The sequence below is a fragment of the Halichoerus grypus genome, chromosome 4 (assembly GCF_964656455.1).
Source record: "Halichoerus grypus chromosome 4, mHalGry1.hap1.1, whole genome shotgun sequence".
NCBI lineage: Eukaryota > Metazoa > Chordata > Mammalia > Carnivora > Phocidae > Halichoerus > Halichoerus grypus.
In genome coordinates, this window is record NC_135715.1 from 51,538,825 (window position 1) to 51,564,126 (window position 25,302).

General features: G+C 39.3%; 1 protein-coding gene and 1 pseudogene across 8 annotated transcripts in view; one reads left to right on the forward strand and one right to left on the reverse strand.

Moving 5' to 3' along the window:
- MTRF1 (mitochondrial translation release factor 1) overlaps positions 1-25,302 on the reverse strand; it is a 65,116-nt gene that overhangs the window by 24,532 nt on the left and 15,282 nt on the right. For 2 of the 8 annotated variants that reach the window (XM_036119252.2, XM_036119244.2), the window contains exons 2-8: positions 21,592-21,765; positions 21,351-21,500; positions 19,295-19,717; positions 14,624-14,715; positions 12,916-12,997; positions 12,614-12,721; positions 2,102-2,274 (exon numbers count right to left, since the gene is read on the reverse strand). In XM_036119252.2, the coding sequence (XP_035975145.1) occupies positions 2,102-2,274; positions 12,614-12,721; positions 12,916-12,997; positions 14,624-14,715; positions 19,295-19,709 (870 nt within the window). In that variant the 5' untranslated portion in view covers positions 19,710-19,717; positions 21,351-21,500; positions 21,592-21,765. The other 6 variants (XR_013446938.1, XM_078070306.1, XM_036119239.2 and 3 more) reach the window with 6 other exon arrangements.
- On the forward strand, positions 1,080-1,567 carry LOC118552702 (U6 snRNA-associated Sm-like protein LSm3 pseudogene; annotated as a pseudogene).

Here is a 25,302-nt window from a genome sequence, read left to right on the forward strand (position 1 = left end):
TAGAGTCTGCTTAAGATTCTCTCTCTCTCCCTCTCCCTCTGCTCTTACCCACCCCCTAAAAAAAAAAAGAAAAATTATGGGGTTGGAGGTATTATACCCATTTTACTTATTTATTTTTTTTAAGTTTTAAGTTCCAGTTAAGATATAGTGTAGTATTAGTTTCAGTAGAATTTTGTGATTCATCACTTACATACAACACCCACTGCTCATCATACAAGTGCCCTCCTTAATGCTCATCACCCACTTAGCCCACTCCCCATCTACCTCCCCTCCAGCAACCCTCAGTTTGTTCTCTGTAGTTAATAGTCTCTTTTAAAGAATGGTTTGTCTCTCTCTTTCTCGCTATGTTCATGTTTTGTTTCTTAAACTCTACATATGAGTGAAATCATATGATATTTGTCTTTCTCTGACTGACTTCTTTCACTTAGCATAATACTCTCTAGCTCCATCTACGTCATTGCAAATGGCAAGATTTCATTCTTTTTGATGGCTGAGTAATATTCCATTGTGTATATACACCATGACTTCTTTACCTGTTCATCAGTCGATGGACAGATAATGGTATTCTTTAGGTAGAAGAAAGTCCTATTCTTAGGAGATGTGAAGTTGAAGATTTGAGGGATAAAGTCTCACAGTGTCTGCTATAGTCTTTAGTTATTTAAACAAACGTATATATACACACACATATAGGAATCCAGCAAATGTGGCAAAATGTAAACAGGTGTTGACTCCAGGTGGAGGTTATGTAAGTTTTTAGTGTGGTATTCTATTTTCTGTATGTTTAAAATAAAATTTTAAAAAGTTAGGAAAAAAAATATAGGCAATATGGCTGTATTCAATAAGATATAGACCCCATACAGATATTCTATCATTGACCTCAACATATTATCTGTGGAAATCATATTTTTCTTAAGATAAAACTTAAGCAACAACACTTTAAAAGCTTTGTGAATTCTATTTTATGAAGAGAATAGATTTCTATTTAAACAAACAAAATAAAATATCTTGGTCAGGCATAAGAAGGGCAACTTTACCTGCGGAAGAGTTAAGAACTTCCTAGTAGAGGGGAAGGGGCGCAGGGTTTGAAACATGGCGGACGACATGGACCAGCAACAAACTACCAACACTGTAGAACAGCCCCTGGATCTCATCAGGCTCAGCCTGGATGAGCGAATTTATGTGAAAATGAGAAATGACAGAGAGCTTCGAGGCAGATTACATGCTTATGATCAGCATTTAAATATATTGGGAGATGTGGAAGAAACTGTGACTACTATAGAAATTGATGAGGAAACATACGAAGAGATATATAAATCAACAAAATGGAATATTCCAATGCTTTTTGTCCAGGGAGACGGTGTTGTACTAGTTGCCCCTCCATTAAGAGTTGGCTGAAACAAAGAATTTATCATGTATGGAATATAGGAGCTTTTGTATGATTGCCTCTTTAAATGTAGAAGACATTCAAAAGAGAAACCTGCGTAAATTTTGATATTAAGAAATGACCAAGGATTCTTCCACTCCTGAAATGAGTTGATTTGCGGATAACTCAAAATTTCTTAAGCTAAAGGGCATTTTAATTTTTTCCCAACCCTTTCTTTTTTTTTTTTTTTAAATTTTTTTTTTTTTTTTTTTTTTAAGATTTTATTTATTTATTCATGAGAGACAGAGAGAGAGAGAGGCAGAGGCAGAGGGAGAAGCAGGGTCCCCGCGGAGCGGGGAGCCCGATGCGGGACTCAATCCCAGTACCCTGGGATCATGACCTGAGCTGAAGGCAGACGCCCAACCGACTGAGCCACCCAGGCGTCCCTCCCAACCCTTTCAATAAATGTGATCACCAAGATGCAGAACTCTTTTTTTCAGGAATTGATTTGTTCTGTTGTTTTCTCAGACAATTTCTGATTTTTTTCCTTTAAATTAAATTTGATGTTTCCTTTTTTGAAAAAAAAAAAAAAAAAAAAAAAAAGAATTTCCTAGTAGAGGCTGTGAAGTTCAATGGGGAATCCCGAAAATCAGTAAATCAGTTTGCTAGAAGCTAAGCTTTCTGAGCACAACCCCCATTAAGTCAAAGTAAGTTTTCAATGCCTCCGGGTGAGGTTACCTCATCTGGCTGTGGGAGGACAATAACGGACATGGTTCCTGTGTGAATGCGCTGCATCCTTGACGACAGGCCCACTTCAGGGATTCGCTGAACTCGGTGAATCCCACCTTCATACTTCAGATGCTTATAGACACTGTCACCAGAAATTCGGGCAGCTGCGTGATGCAGCCCACCTAGGAACATAAAATCCTAAAATGTTAATGAATTAATTTGAAAGGGATCTGGATTTTAAATACCTTTAATCTCAGGCCTGAATGCAAGTATAGAGCCAAAGATGAGAACATAAAGTAGGTACAAAACTGTATTTTCCCAATGTCAATATATTCATTTTAAAAGGAAATATACCAAAACATTATTTATGCTTATCTCTGGGGAACAGAATAACAGTGTATTTTTTGTTTTGTTTTTTATACTTTTTTTGTTTCTAAATTTTCTGTAAACAAATTTTTTTTTTTTAATAAAAAAAACTACTAGAAGAAAAATACTGGGACAGTTTCTGTATTGAACTGCCCTCTGTAATCTTAGGCTGATATGGTGCCTATATAAAAAAATGCTCAATAATGTAACAATTTAATAATGATGGATAACTCTGTAAGTCCTCCCAAGTTTTCAAGATCTATTGAAATTTAGCTCTTGCCTATCTGTGGAGTGTGAAGATAAGCCCAAAAAATCTTAATGCCTAGGCTAGTCTCTTCTTATTGGACATATTTTTTTAAAAAACGTTTTATTATAAAATAACATACAGACACAAAAAAACCCACATGAATCAAATGGTTTAATGACCACAAGATCAAGAAAAAGAACTTTGCCAGTCACCCAAAAGCTCTCCCATATGCCCCTTCCCAGTTATAATCCTCTCCCTTTCTCACAAGTAACTATGATCCTTTTATTCCTTTGTTAAAATTTTATTACCTAAATCTGCTACAGTTTAGTTTTGTCCATCTAAAAAAGTTTGACGTCCTCTTTTTTTAAGTTTATTTACTTATTTATTTTAAGTAATCTCTACATCCAATGTGGGGCTCGAACTCATGACCCCAGTATCAAAAGTCACATGAACTTCCAACTGAGTCAGCCAGGTGCCCCCTAAAGTCTGATGTCTTTTAAATCTCTTAATCTATACGTTCATCACCCATTTCTTTTGTTGCCTGCAAATCATCTCTTGAGGAACATGGATGTTGACCTGTAAAATTTCCCACAGTATGAATTTGCTGACTGCATACTCCTGGTGCAATGAATTGAACCTGTTCTTCTGCCCTCTGTACTGGCTACGATTTGGCAGATGGATCCAGAGACCGGATCAGACACCAGCTTGAGCTCCTTGGCAAGACTACAGGAGGCACATAATGACTGTTTTCTTTCTTTTTATGGTCTTGGCAGTCTTTGATGTTTAATGTATCATGGGTTATAAAATAGTAATAGTCTAATTCTGTAATTTCTTTGTCACGTATTATTAGCTAAAATACATTTATAAAGAGACATTTCCCCTTGTCTACTAGTTGATTACCCTGTGCTAGAGTTACACAGGAAAGGCAGGTTAATGTTTGATTCTGTTCCTTTACCCGTTTTACCAATATATGTATTTTATAATATAATGAATTAGGGTTATTTAATCATCTGAAGATGACTAATTATTTTTAAAGTATCATTATAAATTCAAAGGTTTGAATACATCTAGCATGTTTAAACCAATTGCAATTATTATGACTGAAGCTCAACTTATCCATCTTTGGCTACAGCAGGCGCCTCTTCAAGTTAACTTCTGCGTTCTTTTTGACACGCCTCTTGTTACGGTATAACAAAATATTCCAGGATTATCCTGAACTTTTCTTGCCCCAGACCTGAAATCAGTGATCTCTCCAAGAAGTCTTGGTTCCTTTCAGAGAGAAATAATAGTTCAATTTTTTTGCCCCTCCCCCACTCACGTGCTCTCTTTCTTTAAAATAAACAAATCTTAAAAAATAAAAATTCAAGATCCCTAAGCTCAGAGTTCCTCTCATATAATGAAACCTACTGCATAGGCAGGTATCGTCTGGCCCTTGAGTTGCCTTGTAGGACCTGGGGCTCATGCAACCAGCACAAAAATGCTGATATTCTGGTTACTGTTTCTATGAGGAATAAACCGTCCTCCACCTCTGACCCATGAAACTGTGGCACGCTAACTTGTTAGCTTGTAGGCAGGGTAAAATCTCAGACCATTTGCAGTTCTGGACAATTGATACTTCCGGTATAAATTCAAGATGACGGCTTCTTCTCTATCACCCTTGTCTTCTATACCAAGAATCTTGGTTCTCAGCGACAGGCAAGATACTACAATTAGAATATCTCGTAACTACTCATCTACTTTACCCGTAGTACACATACAAAAGTCTCTGAATAACAATACGAGTTCTGCCACAACATGATCACTAAAAACATTAAAACTTTTTTACATATGCTTTTCCTGTTCTTCCCCCGTTTTTCAAATGGCTGTACTCTATACTGTCGAGCTTATAGTTGTTACATACTGTATTCTTCCCTCTTACTACCTCGTTCTACAGGTAGCCACATATTTCATGCTTTCCCCTACTCCTTATGTCAGTACTTCATATTTTAGCTGTCTAACGTCCTGTTTTCCAGTAGATTCCTCAGAAAGGGACCATGGGAAAAGTGTGTCCTGAATTCTTGCATATTGGTAAGTTTGTACCCTTGTACTCATAAGTCAGTTTTGCTGCTTATAAAACCCTTAACTCAGATTTCCTTTCCTTGAGTTAACTATGCTGCTACTACCGCGGCCATGTTCCTAATGTGCTTCTAATGAAGACTCAGTGCTGTGATGTCAGAGCTAACCCACTTGGTTTCTAAAGTCAGCATGGTGGGGCCCTGGGGGCTCAGTCGGTGCAGTGTCTGACTCTTGGTTTCGACGCAGGTCGTGATCTCATAGGTCATGAGATCGAGCTCTGTGTCGGGCCCTGAGCTCAGCGGGTAGTCTGCTTCTCTCCCTCTCCTCTGCCCTGCCTCCCACTCACACACACTTGCTCTCTCTTCCTTTCTCGAATAAATCAATCTTTGAGGAAAAAAAAATAAAGTCAGCATGGTGGATAAAAATTGGGCATAGTTTTATTTTATTTTTTTAAAGATTTTATTTATTTGACAGAGACAGACACAGTGAGAGAGGGAACACAAGCAGGGGGAGTGGGAGAGGGAGGAGCAGGCTCCCCTCTGAGCAGGGCACCTGATGTGGGGCTCAATCCCAGGACCCTGGGATCATGACCTGAGCCTAAGGCAGACGCTTAACGACTGAGCCACCCAGGCACCCCTGGGCATAGTTTCAAATTACCCTAGAAAATACCTTAGATAAGTACCTTATCAGAGATTGACCTACTGTCTCTTAAAAAGTCCAACCCAGGGACGCCTGGGTGGCTCAGTCGGTTAAGTGTCTGCCTTCGGCTCAGGTCATGATCCCAGGGTCCTGGGATCGAGCCCCACATTGGGCTCCCTGCTCAGTGGGGCGCCTGCTTCTTCCTCTCTCTCTGCAGCTCCCCCTGCTTGTGCTCTCTCCTTCTCTGTCAAATAAATAGAATCTTTAAAAAAAATAAGTCCAACACAGCTGGTCTTCCTCCAGTGGTGGAACAGATTACTGTTTATCTTCTTGAATACCAGAAAAAGAAGCTGACAAGCACTTAGGGTCAGACGACATGAAAAATGTAATTGTTTACCATTCATACTCAGTATAGTAAGATGGGTCAATTATGAAAAATACCCAGAAACTGAGACAGAGTGAGGCGAACAACAATTAAAATTTTCCATCTCGCAATCATTCTGTACTTTTAAAATGATTCCCCTCACCCCCTTTACCTACTTCATGTGGAGGATGCATATTTGAATTTATATGACCTGAAAGGAGAAGGCTGCAGCTTTACTGTAGAGATTACTAGAGCCAATCTTAGGCTGCCTGGGTTCAAACTGAAGCTCTTCTTCCTAGTTGTGTATCCACAGGCAAGTTACTTCATTTGTTCATGCCGTGGTTTCCTTTTCTGTAAATGGTAATCATAACTAGGGCTACAGCACTGCACATCTGAATGAAAAGCCATTCATACTGCAGATCATGTGAGTAGTGCTTCAAGGCACGTGTAAGCACACGACACAGCCCTGAATTCAACCTCCATTCCTCCAAGGGTTGTTGGGAGGAATAACTGAGATAAACACTCGTATTTAGCAGTGTTGACATTTACCATCAGTAAGTATCAGTAGTAACTGGAACTATATCATTGGCTCTCCTGGACCAGTTCGATATCCTGTGGAAGAGGATGACGATCAAGATCCCTGTAACTTAAATTACGATGTACGGCAGGAGAGCCGATAGACCTCTGAGGTAGAGGACAGTGAGGTGCACTGCTGGCCCTGCCAGCTGAAAGAAAGCTGCCTATGGTGGTCCTCACTGACAGATACGGAGAAAAAAAGCATTTGTCAGATCAACAGCTGCATACCAGGTGCCAGGGGGTGTGGATCGCTCAAGCAATGAAACCACATGTGGTCCAGCAGCTGTACCAGTTGAATGGGGATGTGGTAGGAATCACTAACTTCGCATCTTTCAAGTCCTCGATGGTGGCATTTATCTCTGCAATCTCTCCAGGAAGGCAGTATTGCTTTTGGTTTCTATTTTCCTGGGTTGAGGCAGTTCTACTGGCTTCTATTTGGCCTTTCCCACCATAATAGTCATCACTCCACAGGTCAGAGGAAGAACATGGGGACTCTGCCCGCTGCTGATTGTATCTGTTCCAATTATGTATCCAGAACTGGGGAAAACACCACAGGATGGGTTTGGGAGCCCACTGGGCCCACTGTGAGTGGGACCTGAGCTAAAACTCTATTCATCACCTGACCTCCACAAGCCCCTTCTCCAACGGATGGCCACAGAGATGTTCTGGGTCTCCTGGAATTAGTATCAGTTCAGAGCCAGCGTCCAGCTGTCCCTGCAAAGTCTGGTTATTTCCGTTTCTCCACGGTACAGTTACCCTGGGAAAAAGCCACAGATCCCTTCTGGGAGGAAGCTGGGAGTAAGGTTAACAGTATAAATATTTGCAATATATTGGGGTCCTTCCTCATGGGGACCCAGCACCTCCCCTTTATTCAAGGGGTTTGGGCCCATAAACTGGCTCAAGTCTGAGAACTGATTGAAGGGCCATGACTTGTTTCTGTGATTAAAGTTACATTTCTGTTCACTTGATCTAGAACTTTTCTGCTCATACAGGTAAGTAAGAATTTACGAGGCTTCCTATCTATTTTACTTCTACGGACAGCAGGATCAACTAGCCAATGGCACAGGGCTGCACAAGTCAGACCACTCCGATTGCTGTTTGGCTCTGCCGTCTGTGACAGGGACCAAACCCACCTGGCCTTTGCCTGTTGAGTGCTACCCCTTGACCCCTGCCACCCTGAAATCCAATGACTCCCAGTGCATTTAGGTTTCCCAGTTTAGTTACCCAGAGTTCCTACTGTCAAGTCTGGCCCACAGAGAAGAGCCAGCACAGAGTTCTTCAAGGATGCCAGGGCTCCCCTTACAAATTTATTTCTCACACTTGTGGACACGTAAAATTAACCATCACATTACTCGAAGTGACCTCTCCCTGAATTTAACTAGCAGGCAGAAAATAACAAAACATAATTATAAACATCAATCTGTTGGGAGGGAAGAGATAACATAACTTTTCATAGAATCCCTTTAGCTTGGAAGAGATTTCAATTTATCAGATGCCAGGTATACAGAATAACAAAGTGTCGGACCTGTACTTCATATGCAGAGCTATCGCCCTCCCCTGCTGCCACAAAAACTATCTTGTAATCATTTAGCTTGGACTATTCATGGAATGCTTGAGTACTGTCCCTATCTGTACCGCCAATCACAAAACTACAAGGCTTTAAGTCACCTGATGTCTGAATTTTTGCCTCAAAGTATGTTTCTTTTCAACCTTAGCTTTTAGTGCTGTGTGAATCTCTGTGAGTTCCTCTCCATTTCAAGTAAACATTAAAATATATACACATATTATTTAGTATGCATATTTTATAAGATAGGTGTTTTTCACCCCTTCTCTATGTTAGTCTTCCTATTCATATCTTTTTCTTCTCCCGATTATAAATAAATCAATTTTTAAATATTATTTTCTAATTTTAATGAGTAGAGGTTTATTCTTAGTCTTTAATTTTTTTTTTAAAGATTTTATTTATTTATTTGTCAGAGAGAGCGCGCGCGAGCACAAGCAGGGGGAGTGGCAGGTAGAAGGAGAAGCAGGCTCCCCACTGAGCAGCGAGCTGACGCGGGACTTGATCTCAGGACCCTGGGATCATGACTGAGCTAAAGCCTGAGCCGAAGGCAGATGCTTAACCGACTGAGCCACCCAGGCGTCCCTCCTAGTCTTTAATTTTAAAAATATAGAGTAAAATATTTAAATTTTTCCTTCCTTAAAAAAAGTCCTTTTGATTTTTTTTAATTAGAAAAAAAAAATTTTTTTTTTAAGTAGGCTCCATGCCCAGTGTGTAGAACCCAATGCGGGGCTTGAACTCACAACCCTGAGATCAAGACCTGAGCTGAGATTGAGAGTCGGATGCTGAACCAACCAAGCCACCCAGGTGCCCCTGTCCTTTTTACTTTTTTAGTACCATTATTTTATTTTGCTAGTAAGCCAGTCTATCTAAAAGAAAGGTTGCCCAACCATTGTCTAATGATTATTTAGGCTGTTCTACGTCCCTGGCACAGAATCTCTCTTCCTGTTACTACTGAGTTCATCTTTCGTTCTTAAAAACTGGATTCAAAATATCTGAGAGAGGTCACTGCTGACATTATAAAAGAGGTCTCTCTTTTATAATGTTGCTGTTTCTAAAGATTTTATTGTTTTTTCAAGTAAGCTCTGCACCCAACGTGGGGCTCGAACCTATAACCCTGAGATGAAGAGTCATATTCTCCACCAACTGAGCTAGCAAGATGCCCCAAAATGCTGCTGTTCCTGATTTTTTGAAATTTTATTATGTTATGTTAGTCACCATACATTACATCATTATGCTGTTCCTGATTATATTTCCCTTAAAACTCTCTCATCTCTAGCTTCCATAATATTATACTGTACTCATCTTTTTCCTGCTTATCAGACTCCTCTCTTTCGTTTGCCAAAGAGTCAATCTTTCTCAGTGTGGCTGTTCCCTAAGGTTTGGCGCCCTGAATGTTCCCTCTCCCTAGACTCTCCCTCACATATTCTCTCGGCGTCAGGTATTACCTCTGTGCTAACGGCTACCGAATCTCTCTCCTTGATTGTGTTCTCTCACCAAAGTTCTGCTGACACAACAGCATTTACTGGATATTTCTAAATGGGTGTTCACAATAACCACAGAGTTAGTAATTCAAAAACAACTTATCATTATTCTTCCCGGATGGGCTCTGCTCTCCAACTTGAATGAATATCAGTCTTTCTGGCTAGGAAGATTAGAATCCCCGTGGCTCATCTTGTTTGTGTCAGAACAGACTACTGGGATGTAGTGTGGCTCTGGATCTGACAAACATAAGTTCAATCCCAGGACCACCATTACTTACTGTGTGATCTTGGATTAGTCACTTACTCTCTGAGCCCAGCTCCTCATCTGTAAAATGGGGTTAATACTATCTATCTCACAGGGCTGTGAGGATCAGATCACCTACACTGCACGCAGGACACAGGGGCCAGCACTGGCCCCTCTTTTGTCCGTTCTTCCTGTGAAGGTCTGCCACAGGTCTATGCCAGGTCTAAGTCTTAGTCACACCTGGATTGCTCTAGTAACCTCTCTGCAGTTTGCCTTAAATCGAGCCTCTTGATCCATCCTGCACACTGCTGTCTAAATAATCTCCCTAAGATATGTATTTATCAAATCATGTGCTTATTTTTTTTGAAGATTTATTTATTTATTTGAGAGAGAGAGCAAGCGAGCGGGGGATGGGGAGGCAGAGGGAGAGAGAGTCTGAAGCAAATTCCTCACTGAGCACAAAGCTGGATGTAGAGCTCAATCTCACAACCCTAAGATCATGACCTGAGCTGAAACCAAGAGTTGGACACTTAACCGACTGCAGCAACCAGGTGCCCCCAAATCATATGCTTACTGATAAAATCTTCAACAGGTCTCTACTTTCCAACAATCAAGGCCTGTTCTGCTTTTAAGGCTGTTCAAACTCTACCCCCTTGAACTCATTTCCTATGTCTTCCCATCACATACTCCGGTTTCTCTTCCAATCATATAGATCTTTTACCTTTTACTATGTCTTCCCACTACAAATATGCTCTGGGTAGACTGGCTTCCTCATTGTCCTACACACACACCAAGATCTTTTCCACCACGTGGATGCTCTGGCTGTGTCTTCCCTCTGCTCTCAATTCCCCTTCCTGACCACTGACCGTATTTAAAACCTGTACCAAGGGGCGCCTGCGTGGCTCAGTCAGTTAAGTGTCTGCCTTTGGCTCAGGTCATGATCCCAGAGTCCTGGGATCGAGCCCCGCATCGGGCTCCCTGCTCTGCGGGAAGCCTGCTTCTCCCTCTCCCACTCCCCCTGCTTGTGTTCCCTCTCTCGCTGTGTCTCTCTCTGTCAAATAAATAAAATCTTAAAAAAATAAAAAATAAAAATAAATAAATAGAAGTTTAAGAACTTGAGGTGCCTAGGTGGCTCAGTCAGTTTAGTGTCCAACTCTTGGTTTCGGCTCAGGGCATGATCCTGATCAGGGTCTTGGGATCGAGCCCCATATCGGGCTCTGTGCTCAGTGGGGAGTCTGCTTGGGATTCTCCCTCTCTCTCTGTCCCTCCCCTTGCTCATTCTCTCTCTCTCTCCCTCTAAAATAAATAAATCTTTAAAAAAAATAAAATAAAAGTTTAAGGACTTGTATTGTTTGCTACTGTTTACATTGTGTAAGTTTTTATCAGCCCAACTTAAAAATAAAGACAAATGATTAACTTTTTCTGCATTTCCATAAAAATCGAATACATCAAAAAAAAGGACAGTAGATGAAAAGTCAAGAAACTCACACATGACGCTAAAAGGGAAGATAGAAAAAATGCTAATAAGGACAATGAATAAAGAAGTTGAGAGAATAAAAATGTGAGGAAAATTTTTATGAGAGAATATGAAATAGGGAGATTTTTTTTTTTAAGATTTATTTATTTATTTTAGAGAGAGTGTGCACAAGCAGGGGGAGGGGCAGCGGGAGAGGGAGAAGCAGACTCCCCGCTGAGTGTGGAGCCTGACTCGGCGCCACTGGGTCTTGATCTCAAGACCCTGAGATCATGACCTGAGCCAAAATCAAGAGTCGGCTGCTTAACCGACTGAGCCACCCAGTGGTCCCAGGAGATTATTTTTCACTTCAACATTTCAATGATAAGAATATAAGACAGATAGAATATATTCAAAAGAGAGCTTAAAAAAAGTTCATAAAATCCTTTATGAAGAATGATTTCAGTGGATTTGGCAGAGTGATGAGGAGAGGCGTAAGGCTGGAACACTGGCAAACCAGATCCTTGGAAAGATTATTCTGTTATGTGCACTTTGAGATTTTAAAAATTTAAGAAGTTAGGGGCTCCTGGGTGGTTAAACATTCAACTCTTGATTTCAGCTTAGGTCATGATCTCAAGGTCGTGAGAATGAGCCCTGCATCAAGCTTGGCGCTGATCGTGGAGCCTGCTTGAGATTCTCTCTCCCTCTCCCTCTGCCCCTCCCCACCCTGTCCCTCTCTCTAAAAAAAAAAAATTTTTAAGAAGTTAAAAAAAAAATCTAATATATCATTGGCCACTTAGTCTAAATGATAATACTTTCAGATTGTTATCACATAAATGATAAAGTTCTTTAGAGTAAAAAACCTTAATATATCTTTCTTTGAATACAGAGAACAATGATTTTCAAGGCAAGGTACCTATCTATCCTCCCCAGGGAAATTTTCTCTAATTCAGACATTCCTTCCTTCACTACCTCCCACTTTCTTCTCGCATTTAAGACCTCTACTTTGGTAAAGCTGCTGAGATTGATGAGCCTGCATTACAGCATTTAGTAGATACAGATAAAACGTTTTAAAAAATGGGACAATAGGGGGCTCCTGCCTTCGGCTCAGATCATGATCCCAGGGTCCTGGGATCGAGTCCCACATTGGGCTCCCTGCACAGCAGGGAGTCTGCTTCTCCCTCTGCCCCTCCTCCAACTCGTGCATGCTCTCTCTCTTGCAAAAATAAATAAAATCTTTAAAAAAATGGGACAGGGCGCCTGGGTGGCTCAGTTGGTTAAGCGACTGCCTTCGGCTCGGGTCATGATCCTGGAGTCCCGGGATCGAGTCCCGCATCGGGCTCCCTGCTCAGGAGGGAGTCTGCTTCTCCCTCTGACCCTCCCCTCTCTCATGCTCTATCCTATTCTCTCTCTCAAATAAATAAATAAAATCTTAAAAAAAATTAAAAAATGGGACAACACAGTTCTAACCAAGATCAGAGGTAAAATAATTTTCAGCATCATCTATGGACAAAATCCTCAAATATGCCTACCATAATCAGCTGGTGTGTAATTCAGGAGTTCAAATTTCCAGTTTTTATAGCTTGAATAATTCTGGTACATATCAAATATTTCCCGAGTAAACTGCTGGCAGATATCACCTAAAAAATTACAAAAAATATTCAGTCAGCACAGATTTTTTAAGAGAGCCATTCTTAGGTACAGGCCCTTTGGGAAATAGGGAGTAACTGTTTCCATAGTGAAACACATTTAGTGGACTTTTAAAGTTATAGTGTGTCAAACCAAGGTAAAATTTGTTTTTTTAGATCATTTTTAATAAAATTATTTAACTGACCTCCAGTAGTTCTTCCAGATGTCACCTCTAAAATAACATCATTTTTGTCATATTTCTCCTTTGGCACTAGACTCTGGAAAAGCTGAAAATGGAAAAAAAAAAAATCAGCATTTGTGTGTATATTTTCCATGATATACTACTGCTTGATTTTAGACAAAAGACCTCCAAACATTAAAAAAAAAAAAATCAGTAATTAACAAAATCATATAGCATCCCAATGAGGTCTAGTCATTAAATGCTATAATAAGTAGACTGCATTAGACCTAAAATAAGTGATCAATTCATGCAAACAATGGAGTTACTTGTCAGGGTATTCTCCACAATGCTATCAGATCATCTTAATTTTCTAAAATGCCCAAGTTTAGATCAAAGTCTGGAGTGTTCCATTCAATTTTTTTCAGATTTTGCCTCTTATTAGTTCTGAACAGTAGCTTCTTTCATCTAATGAATGAAGTAAAGCTTTGAAAGTGTTCACTTGGAGAAAATGAGGACTCTTTACATATGATTGTGTATTCTCTCCTACCACAGATGACAGTGGGCCCTAGGTCGTGCCCTGTGTTCTCAGTAACGCTGTTCTGCTTAAAGAATATATTGAGGACTCCCAGGATAAGGCTTAAATAGTTTCTGAGCTGTGACAAGAAAACAAGGGGCTTCCTAAAAAAGTAACTAGCTTCCCTCTAAAGAAGAAAAGGGATGCAATTTTATTTTTTGTTTATTACTAAAAAGTTTTTCAAATCAAACTACCTACGTGTCATGACTCTCCCTACTGCCAATTTTTTAAATACTCCATCTCTGTTAGAAATGGTAGTCTGTGGGAGGGAACATCAGACCAAGAGTGACACCATCCTTCTGCCTTTGACTTGCTAGTTAAATCAGTGATAACAGTAACTGAGACCTCCACCTCCTTCTCAACAAGCCCCTCTATAGAGTAGGGGGACTGAAGGCAGGACAATGGCAAATAGGACAGAAGGGAAGAAGATACAGACGCTATACGGCACTGTGGTTTCCGTTGGTCTTCTAGACAAACCATCCATCGAATTACAAGGAGCTAAAGACTTGCGTGAACCAACAGTATCTATACGTTTGGATTCATTCCACTCTATCCAGAAAGCAAATTTTCAATCCTTAATTAACACAATCACTATGAACCACTCCCCTTTTCTAAGGCTTAAGAACCCCTGATTCTGGGGCGCCTGGGTGGCTCAGTTGGTTAAGCAACTGCCTTCGGCCCAGCTCATGATCCTGGAGTCCCAGGATCGAGTCCCGCATCGGGCTCCCTGCTCGACAGGGAGTCTGCTTCTCCCTCTGACCCCCCTCCCTCTCATGCTCTCTGTCTCTCATTCTCTCTCTCTCAAATAAATAAATAAAATCTTTAAAAAAAAAAAAAAAAAAAAGAACCCCTGATTCTTCCTCTTGGTGAACTAAATTTCTTTACCAGCATCTGTCTCCTCACCTGGCAAGTTAACAGCTTTGGAATATAGTTACTCATGGAGGTGAGGGGGAAAGTGATGTTTTATTCTTCAGCATCCCAATGGCTTCAATCTCATTCTGTAGCAAATTACAGTACTAAACCCAGCTTAATCATTTATCATAAAAGAAGATTTAATAAACTGGTGTTTAGAAAGTACTTTGAACACCAAAGCATAGCCCAGTAAAACAGTATTCTTTTATATTAACACAATTGAGTAGTTTACCTCCTAAAACATACCTCACTATATAATATATGGATTTTTTGAGCAATGGTTTGCCTCTCTTCCAATGCGAGTTCTTGTAACTGCTTTTCATCTTGTTTATTTAGACCTACAAACCATCAACAAAAATTATAAATGTTTTTAAATACTTACAGGGAAACTCTTAAATTAGCTACCTAATTCTGTCTATAAATTTTATTTCAGTTGTGAAGGAGGGATTATACAAAAGAAGAGTTAGAATAAAGAATATTAATAAGTACTTGTGAAGCATATCTAAAAAAATTCATTGTGTAAAGAAGTATGATCACTGCCCCAAAGAGTTTATGATTTGAATGTCTAGAACTAATTACAGGAATCAATGATTAATAAAACAAGCTTGAAAAAGGACTGGTTAATTAAATATAAACTCAAATAAGGTAAGTTTTGGAGTAAATGGAGTGACCATTTCTTGTCTTAAAGGTAGCAGCCATTACTCAGCACACTGTGGGTAATCCAGGAGGGCTGGAGCCTCCTTTTTTTTTTTTTTTTCCAAAGTCAGAAATAAGAACTCTTAGAATTTTGAAATCTCTTGAAATATTTATACCTAGTAAACAGTTTTTAAAAACACCCTGTAAGTCAAACAAAACATCTTTGTAACCTCTGCTTTATGGAAACAATGGTCCTTTTCACATCATTTCAAAAGCAGAAAGTTAAATCCTGGAACTCCCAACAAAAAAGCTAACAATGAGAGATAGTAGATCTCATAACCTTTGACTCCATTGCTCTAGGTACCTAGACTCCATTTGTTAGTGGTGATGCTTGCAAGGTGATATAGAAATGTTTGATTCTTAATAGTAAAGAAGAAAACAGAAATGAAAAATCATAATTATAAAACAGAGAAGGCTCTTTGAAATTTCTTTCCTGGTCATGGAAGTCATTAAGGTCTGGTGGGATTCTATGCCTCATTCATACTTTCAACATCTAACACTTACTACGCACCAGATACTCTGCTAGTTGTTGGGGACACAGGGGTGAATAAAACATGGTTCCAGGCCTTAAGGGCTCAGTCTGGTAGGAAAGATCGACATGTACACACGATCACAGTATGTGACAGGACAGTGCCATGAAGGCATAAAGGAGTGGGTCTAACCCAGACCTTAGCACTTGAGGAAGGCTTCCTGGATAGATGCCATCTGAACTAAATTCTAATTATGGATCATCTGTTGCAGAATTTTAATATCACTAGTGGCCCCACATTATGCACTTATACCACAAATGGAAACTAGGCTGACATTACTTCATATAAGTACCTGCTGGGTCAAAGACATCAGAAAAACCTGATGTGCAGTCACATAAAATTATTTTTGTGCCCTCTTATTATTTACTGATGTGTGAAATCTAACCTAATTCAATTTCATTATATCAAGAAAGGTTTGAGAGTCTATTATATCCTATGTTTGGTGCTGCAGGAAATCTAAAAATGAGTAAGACACAGGCTCAGTCTTTGAGGAACACATAATGAAGGAAGGGACAGAAATTAAGACAATTATATAAAGGATCAAAATTCAAAACAGAGAAATGTAACATTTTTGTTTTGCAGAGGGGATTGAAGCCAAAGTATGACATCCAAGCCACACTTTATAAGTGAAATGAATTTTAACAAGGTAAGATTGGTGGGTAACAATGTGTGCAAAGACAGATATGGGATGACATGGGTATGTGTATTCAGGGAACAGCAAGTTCTCTATTTTTCTTGGAAGGTAGCATATGCAAAGGGAATTAATACACTATACAGAAAAGCTGGTGTCACTTTGCAGAAGCTCTTTTTTTTTTTTTTTTAAAGATTTTATTTATTTATGAGAGAGAGAGAGAGCACAAGTGGGGGGGCAGGGAGAGGGAGATAGAGAAGCAGACTCAATCACAGGACCCCGGGATCATGACCTGATCTGAAGGCAGATGCTTAACTGATTGAGCCACCCAGGGGCCCTTCTGCAGACGCTCTTAAATAACAAATCGAGAAATCTATATTTATAGGCAATGGGAGCTACTGAAGATTTTGAGCAGGGGAGTAATCTGATTACAGTTGTACGTGGACTGGGAAAGCCTGGAAGTGGCATGACAAGTCAGGAATGTATTGTAATTATCCAGGATGAGATATAATAAAGATATAAGAAGGGGACTCATGAAAGGTACACTACAGAGGCAGACTCTGTTGGAACTGGACTCATTGTGCAGTGGCTAAGAATAGAGGCTGTGGAATCTCACTGATTGGGTTCAAATCCTTGCTCCTTGCCTGATTGGCTGAGTGACCTTTGGCATTTTAAGCTCTCAGTTTCTTCATCAATAAAATGGGGACATTAATAATAATTCCTACCTCATAAGATTATTGTGAATATTCAAATGAGATAATATTTGTAAAATACTTAGCTTAGTGCCTAGCACGTGGTAGGGCTGTAAATGTTGCTTTTATCACTGTTATTACAGAAGAGCAGACTTTTAGACCTAGAAGAGACTTCAGAAACAACCCAATCCAATCTCAGTTATATGGTGATACAATGTATACACCACTGTATACTGGTGATACAACCAAGGCTCAAAGAGATTATGTCAATTTAATTTATAAGCATTTAGTAAGTTCCTATTATATGCAAAGAACCTTCCCCAAACTAATTAATTACAAATTTGAGTGGCATAATGCAGAGTAAAAAAAAAAAAAAATCCTCATTAAGCATAGTGAGAAACTCATGGTACCACCAATAGAAGGTAGGACATCCAGGACTTTACAGGTATAACTGTGACTGGCCTTGACATTGCTTAACATCTCTAACACTTAATGGAACAGGATGGAGCACAGAAGAAAGTTTAGAAACTAAAAGCCTATAGCACTATCTGGATAAATGTTGAATCCCAGGTTAGTCCATTGTGTTTTTGTCTCAACTTCTGTACATTTTGGAAAATTGTCATATGAGAAAAAATGTTAAGGCAATAGCAATATTAAGAAATATCAAAACTAAAAATAAACACCTCTCACACAGATCAAAGAATTAAATGTAAGGTTAAAAAATTTAACTCTCGGGACACCTGGGTGGCTCAGTCAGTTCAGTGTCTGCCTTCGGCTCAGGTCATGATCCTGGGGTCCTGGGATTGAATCCTATATTGGGCTCCTTGCTCAGCGGGAGCCTGCTTCTCCCTCTGCCCCTCCCCCTGCTCGTGGTCTCTCTCTCTCTCTCTCTGTCTCTCTCTCACTCTCTCTCTCAAACAAATAAATAAAATCTTTAAAAAAAAAATTTAACCTCAGAAGAAAACACAGATGTACCCTTTGTAACCGTGGGTTACACAACAGTTTCTTACATATAACACCAAAAACACAAGCAACAGCAGAAAAAAAGATAAATTTGACATCATCAAAACTAAAAAATTATGGTGCTTCAAAAGATAACCCATAGGAGCAAAGTTTTGCATATCATATATCTGATAAGGAATTTGTGGCTATAATATAAAGAACTCTCACAACTCATTAATAGGACAAATAACTCATTTTAAAAACGAGCAAAGGATCTGAACAGTCATTTATCCAAAGATGAGATACAAATGGGCAACAGGCACATGAAAAGATGCTCAACATCATTAATCAGGGAAATGCAAATCAAAGCCATACTCAGATACCATTTTACACCCACTAGGATAGCTAGAATCAAAAGGGCAGAGTAAAAATGGTGCAGCCACTTTGGAAAACAGTCTGGCAACTCCTCAAAAGGTCAAATGTAGAGTTATGATAGGCAATTGTAGCACCATTGTTCATAATAACCAAAAAGTGGAAACAACACAATATCCATTAAGTGATAAATGGATAAATAAAAATAAAATGTGGTAGATCCATACAATGGAATATAGTCCCACAATAAAAAGACATGAAATACAAATACATGCTACAACATAGATGAAACTTGAAAATATTATGCTAGGGCGCCTGGGTGGCTCAGTCGTTAAGCGTCTGCCTTCGGCTCAGGTCATGATCCCAGGGTCCTGGGATCGAGTCCCACATCGGGCTCCCTGCTCGGCGGGAAGCCTGCTTCTCCCTCTCCCACTCCCCCTGCTTGTGTTCCTGCTCTCGCTATCTCTCTCTCTGTCAAATAAATAAATAAAATCTTTAAAAAAAAAAAAAAGAAAAAGAAAAAGAAAATATTATGCTAAATGAAAGAAGCCAGTCATAAAGGACAAATTATATGACTCCACTTATATACAATGCCTGAAATAAGTAAATCTAGAAAGTAGATTAGCAGTTGCCTCGGGTTGGTAGGGAAGGGGGCATTGGGGCAAGTGGCTACAAGGTGCAGGGTTCTTTCTGGGATGATGAAATAATACCTGGATGAAATAATACCCTTTGATGGGGTAGGAACTATATTTTTGTGTCTCTGCCATGTATGTAGGAAAGTGCTCAGTAAAGGCCTGCTCAGTAAATTAAAGCTTCGGTAAAGGTCAATATTCAGTCTCTTAGACCCTAAAAACTTCTTGGCAAGCACCACGAGGAGTTTGGTCTCTTAGTAGTTGATTTTTAGTAGCCAAAATACATCAAACACCCAGGGTAGAATCCTGTCTTCTCCGAGTATAGACTGTATTCATTCTAAGCTTTTTAAAAGACTGCATTCAAGAAAGCTTTAACCTATAAAATCAATAACATCCTTTACACACACATATCTTTTACCTACTTTTACACATTGAATCTAATTCTTCAATTGCTTGCTCAGCCTCCTGAATTTCTTGGTAAATGGCTGCAAGTGGTGCCAACTCAGCATGCCTTCGATTCAAGGACTTCCGGTCCCCTTCATTCACAGACATATGCTGCAAACACTCATCAAGCGTCCGGTACTCCTTATTCAGGTCCTCCATATATTTCTGTAGTGCTTTATGCTTCCACAGCATCTTGGACTGATGACAATATCTCCTGGGACAATTCTTATTTAGCAGATGATGGAGAATGCGATTCCTGTTTTGTCTAAAAATCCACAGCCTTGTATTAAGATGGATCTGTGTAAATTGATGAGATTGGGGCTGGAGGTGGTACTGGCGGGGACCATTAAGAGATGAATGTCTAAAAAGCCAAGCACACAGGTGACGATTCATCTCAGCATCTGAAATATAATAAACACAATCTGAAAAAAAAAAAATCAACTCTACAAATACAAAAGCTGGAAGGAGCCTCAAGAAATCTTGTTCCATTCATGGGCACAGGCAGCTCCAAACACAGTCTGAAAATTCAGTAATTCATAAAAGGAAAATAATTCTTCATACCTCTGAATCTAACATATTAAAATAAACGAAGATAGCACGGTTTTCTATTTACTCAATGTATATAATTAACGATGGCAAATGAGTAGGAGCATAATTAATAAATACATCAATAGACTGGGTTCAATCAGCTACTTCCTAGAAAGTATCCAGGATCTAGAACTGAGTACGTCAACAAGCACTTGAAAGGTATGAAATAATCATGCAAGTTTTAGGTGGTTCACATATACATAGATTTCTAAAGTTTGAAGGAAATATTAACTGTTTTCTTGTCTAATTCTTTAATTTTAGGTATCCAGATGTCCAAGGAAGTCAAGTAACTTAATCATGATTATTTACTCAGCCAGACAGAGGCAGAGCTCATACTAGAATGCAGTTTGCCTGTTCAGAGCTCAGCGCTTTCCATTCTCAATTCTACAATCAGGTGCTTACCTTTCAGCTAAGATCCTGAAGGATGAAAACTTCAGATATTAACAGACTAAGAAAGTAGGCCAGGTAAAAAGGGAGGGTGGCATTATTTGCATTAAGTGAAAAAAGCAGAATGCAAAACAATATAATCTCAATTAGGTTTTCAAGATTTTCTATGATATATGATATATAAGTAAAAAAGGTAAACAGAATATTTTTTGAGGAAAAAAAACAACCTAAAAAAGAAACACACCAAAACGTTAATAAGATGATTTCTAGTTGTGGGATTGTGGATACCTTTTGCTTGCTTTCTGTTTTTTCTACCTTTCGGTGTTTTTAATATTTTTATACCCACAGCACGTATTACTGTCACAATCAGGAAAAAATAGTTACTTTAAAAAATTACAAGTTAGGTGAAACTGGCTGTGTACATGAATTTCCTGTTCTTCACCCCTCTAATAGACATAATCAAAAGCTAACAAAAGCACAGAATAGTTTTATTAAGAAAGGGAAAAGATAAAGTATTTTAGGAAAAACACTTTGCTCCTAAAATTCTGAGGTTCAAAGTTGAAATAAGGGTCCAAATTTTATGAGAATCAACTTTTACTGTTTCCCGTGTTCCTACTACACTAGGCGGTGCATTCATTTATTAACTCATTTGATCATTGTAAGTCAGCTAACTTGAATATCATTATCTCCTAGAAAATAACATATTCAGAATGGTCTCCAAAACATTCAGATTTTGCAGGATTCTGCCAATGAACTTTAACATCTGAAGCCCATTTGGAAAAAGACTGTGGAAAAACGCACCAATGCCCAGCAGCCACACACGTTACAGTCCTTCAGCAGAAGTTCCCGTGTGTCTTTACATCTAGTCTCAAGCACATCAGAGAAGTGTGTCCATTTGAAAAAACAGACCAAAGGATGACACATTTTTGTTAGAACACTTCTAGCTAAAATTTCCATCCTAGAAACAGTAGTAGAATGAGTAACTCTTAAGGTCTTGAACCTCAATGTTAAGAGAACACAACAAAACAAACACCACAACAAACCACTCGCTAGGGTTACCTGTGCCCGAGCACCGCCCGTCTTCCCCATCACCCACCGCAGTAGCAGCGTTACTCTGATACTCTAGGTCGGCAGGTCAGAAGGGACACCAAGCCTGCGCTACAGCAACACGTGTAAGCCACACTTTGTAACTCAGTACACGGAGGGATCCTACCGAGGCAACATGGAAAAAAAAAAATGGGGGTGGAAAAATACTTTTTCTAAGATCAAAAAAAAGAGGAAAAAAAATAATTGTGAGTACCTAAGAAAAAGAACAAAGGACGACAGCTTTCCTTTCTGAAGCCGGAACCTTCTGTGACCTGCTACATTTCAGCCCGACAGACACTGTCTCACTTTCACTTCCGGGTTCACACCTTCCGGGTTAACACTTGCTCTCAGCTTCTCCTCAGCAGCCGTCCTTGGGTGTGCGTAACAGCTAACAGGGGAAACACAACAGAAAAATGACAACTCGAGAAAGAAAAAAAAAAAAAAATGACAAAGCAATAAAGAAAATTCCAGGAGATGACCATGGGCGGTACCCATTCGGAGCCCGAGCCCAGGGCACGGGTTGCGACAGGATAGGTAGGGTGGGCGGTAGCGGAATGCAGAATGAACCACAACTTCCAGGAGCTCCCACCCAGGAATCCTGGGAGTTGTAGTTTATGCCCAGGCTGGCCTCCAAGCCGTGGGCCAAAAGTGGACCTCTGGTTTCATAGTTACAGGCAAACACAGGAAAGAGATTCTCTACAATTCTGATTAGGAGATCAAGATTTACAATATATTAATATGAAATTACAAGAATTTCCTCATATATGGAAATTATATAATGGAGCCACTAAAGAAGTGGGGTTTTTTGTTTGTTTTTTAAGCAGTTGTTCTTTAATTTTTATTTTATTTATTTATTTATTTTTTTGAGGACTCCCTTTTCATCATCCCCAGATTTAGGGATTCTGCATGTTTTTTTGTTTTTGTTTTTATTTCTTTTTCCCATTTTTTCCCCCCATGGGATCTGCATGTTAATAGTTGTACTTTCAGCTTCCACTGCTTGCGAAAATGCCTAATAACTAAAGGAGGATATAAATTTGTATTTTTAAAAATCATAACAGGGTCCAAAAGATAGGAGACTATATATATCCACAAATTAATGACTTCATAGATGTTGCATGCATATATAGAATTTAGGGGGTTAAACTAGGTTCAGAGTTTGTAAACTAGTGATTAAATAATTATAAAAATCCAACTAATAAACAATTCCAGGAAAATGCAAATATACTGCCTTACTTTAAATATCACAAGTCACATAACCGCTATGTCTCAATATTTCTTTATCAAAAGCCAAGGCGACCATCATCCCATATAACTGACTTCACAGGATATTTTCTTAGGTTGTGACTGCATATAAAAAGGACAATTAACCCTAAATGCAAATATCTAACATTACCTACTTCAAGGTATTTACTTCTACCTAGTATATATTAAATCCTATACTAAATGGCTTAAACCTATTAATTAATTCTTACCACAACAACCCTGAAATGCCCATTTTGCAGAAGAGAAAACTAAGGCACAGAGAGCTTAAGTAACTTGTCAAAGGTAAAAGAACTGGTAAGTAATAGAACTGAGATTCAATCAAGGTAGTCTGTCTTAGTGTTCTGTGACTCCTAAGCTCTGATACTGCCTCCCTCCTCCAAAAAAAGAAAGAAAAAAGAAAACATTCCATTGTTCATTCAATAAATAATGGGCACCAGTTATACGCTACTCACTGTGTTCTGGACATGAGACTTTAGCAATGAAGAGAAAAGACACAAATCTTTGCCCACATGGAGTTTATGTTCCAGTAGGGAACAAATGCCAAAGGATCCACAAAAATCATTCTCCTAAATTATCCAATAAAATCATTTTTTCGTTTGATTTGTGTATGCAGATATATAACTTAAGTAATATAGTATAGAAAGCTTTATTCTTCTTAAAAAATAACCTTACTGCTATGGACTGAATTGTGTGCCCCCCCCCCCAATTTAACATGTTGAAGGTAACCCGCAGTGTGACCCTCCGGTGAGTGTGACACTGGAGACAAGGCCTTTAAGGTTAAGTGAGTCATAAAGGTGAAGGCCTGATCTAGTAATATTTGTGCCCTGCTAAGAAGAGACATCAGAGAGCTTGTGAGTGCAAGTTCTCTCTTCTCTCTTTTTCTCCAAGACAAAGATGCCTCAGGATGAAACCTACCTTGCCAGCACCTCGATCTGGGACTTCCCAGCCTCCCAAAGTGTGAGAAATAAATTTATGTTGTTTAAGGTACTCAGTCTATGGTATTTTGTTGTGGCAGCCCAAGAAAACAAACACATTTACGTGTGTAAAAATTTATTGGGATATACATGAAACTTTATGCACTTTATGTATTTTATTTCTCAATTTAAAAAAAGTCCCTAAAGGGACGTCTGGGTGGCTCAGTTGGTTAAGCATCTGCCTTCGGCTCAGGTCATGATCCCAGGGTCTGGGATCAAGTTCTGCATCGGGCTCCCTGCTTCTCCCTCTGCCTGCTGCTTCGCCTGCTTGTGCTCTCTCTCTTTGTCTCTGACAAATAAATAAATAAAATCTTTTTAAAAAAATCCCTAAAGACATTTATGCTTAGTACTATAAATACTGCTTTCTCCTCCATGCTTTTTAAAAAAGAATATAATATGGTATATCTATATTTATGAATATGCAATGATGTCCACAATCCATCATTAAATGAAAGACATTGTTAAAAAAAACTCAGCAAACAAACAAAAAAAAAATAAGAAGGGAGGCGGCGGGGGGGGGGTGTTATTCAAAAAAAACACAACTCAGCAAACTGAGTTCCATTTAAAAACATATGATGCATGGAGCACCTGGATGGCTCAGTTGGCTAAGCATTTGACTCTTGTTCTCAGCTTAGGTCTTGATTTCAGGGTCATGAGTCGAAGCTTCATGTTGGGCTCCATGCTGGGCGTGGAGACTACTTAAGAAAAAAATATGTGTGATGCATATATATTTAAAAGTCCAGTGGAATTATAGGTAATCCTTATTTTCTTCTTTGTTGTATTCTGGATTTCCTGAAGTTTTGTGATGAGTATTATTGTAAACAAGACAGGTATAAAAGAAAAAAAAGGACAGTAAAAAAAGATTTTATTTATTTGAGAGAGAGAGAGAGCGTGAGCACGAGTGGGGGTAGGAGCAGAGGGAGAAGGACAAGCAGACTCCCCGCTGAGCGTGAGCCCAACACAGGGCTCGATTTCACCGACCCTGAGATCATGACCTGAGCCAAAATCAGGAGTCAGATGCTCAACTGACTGAGCCACCCAGGTGCTCCAAAAAGGACATTCTTTAATGTTTGATTGAAAAAGCCTATGGGAGGGGCACCTTAGTGGCTCAGTTGGTTAAGCAACTGCCTTCGGCTCAGGTCATGATCCTGGAGTCCTGGGATCGAGTCCCACATCAGGCTCCCTGCTCAGCAGGGAGTCTGCTTCTCCCTCTGACCCTCCTCCCTCTCATGCTCTCTCTCTATCATTCTCTCTCCCTCTCAATAAATAAATAAATAACTTAAAAAAAAAAGAAAAAGCCTATGGGAGTTATTATTATTGAATCATTTTATGAAGTTAAGTTCTACTTCAAAGAGTCTGATACATTACAGGAAGCATTTTTCTAGAGGTAGTAATAAAAAGGTTGATTCAGTGAAAAATAATAGCATTTGATTAAATTAGCACCAAGAGCTCCTCTCTGAGGTATTTCTCACCATAAAGTTGATCTCGTAAGTTTCTATTATGAACGTATGTGTAATGGGCACTGACAATTGGGTATTCCCTTAGAAATGAAATGACCTATGTCCCTTTCCTCTGCCTTGGAGCAAACAACAAAATACTTGCAGCTATTTTTCAGATTGATTTACAGCAAACTTAGCCCAAAGTCAAAGCGGTAGAGAATGGGGATTTTCACTTCGCTTCTTCTCAGA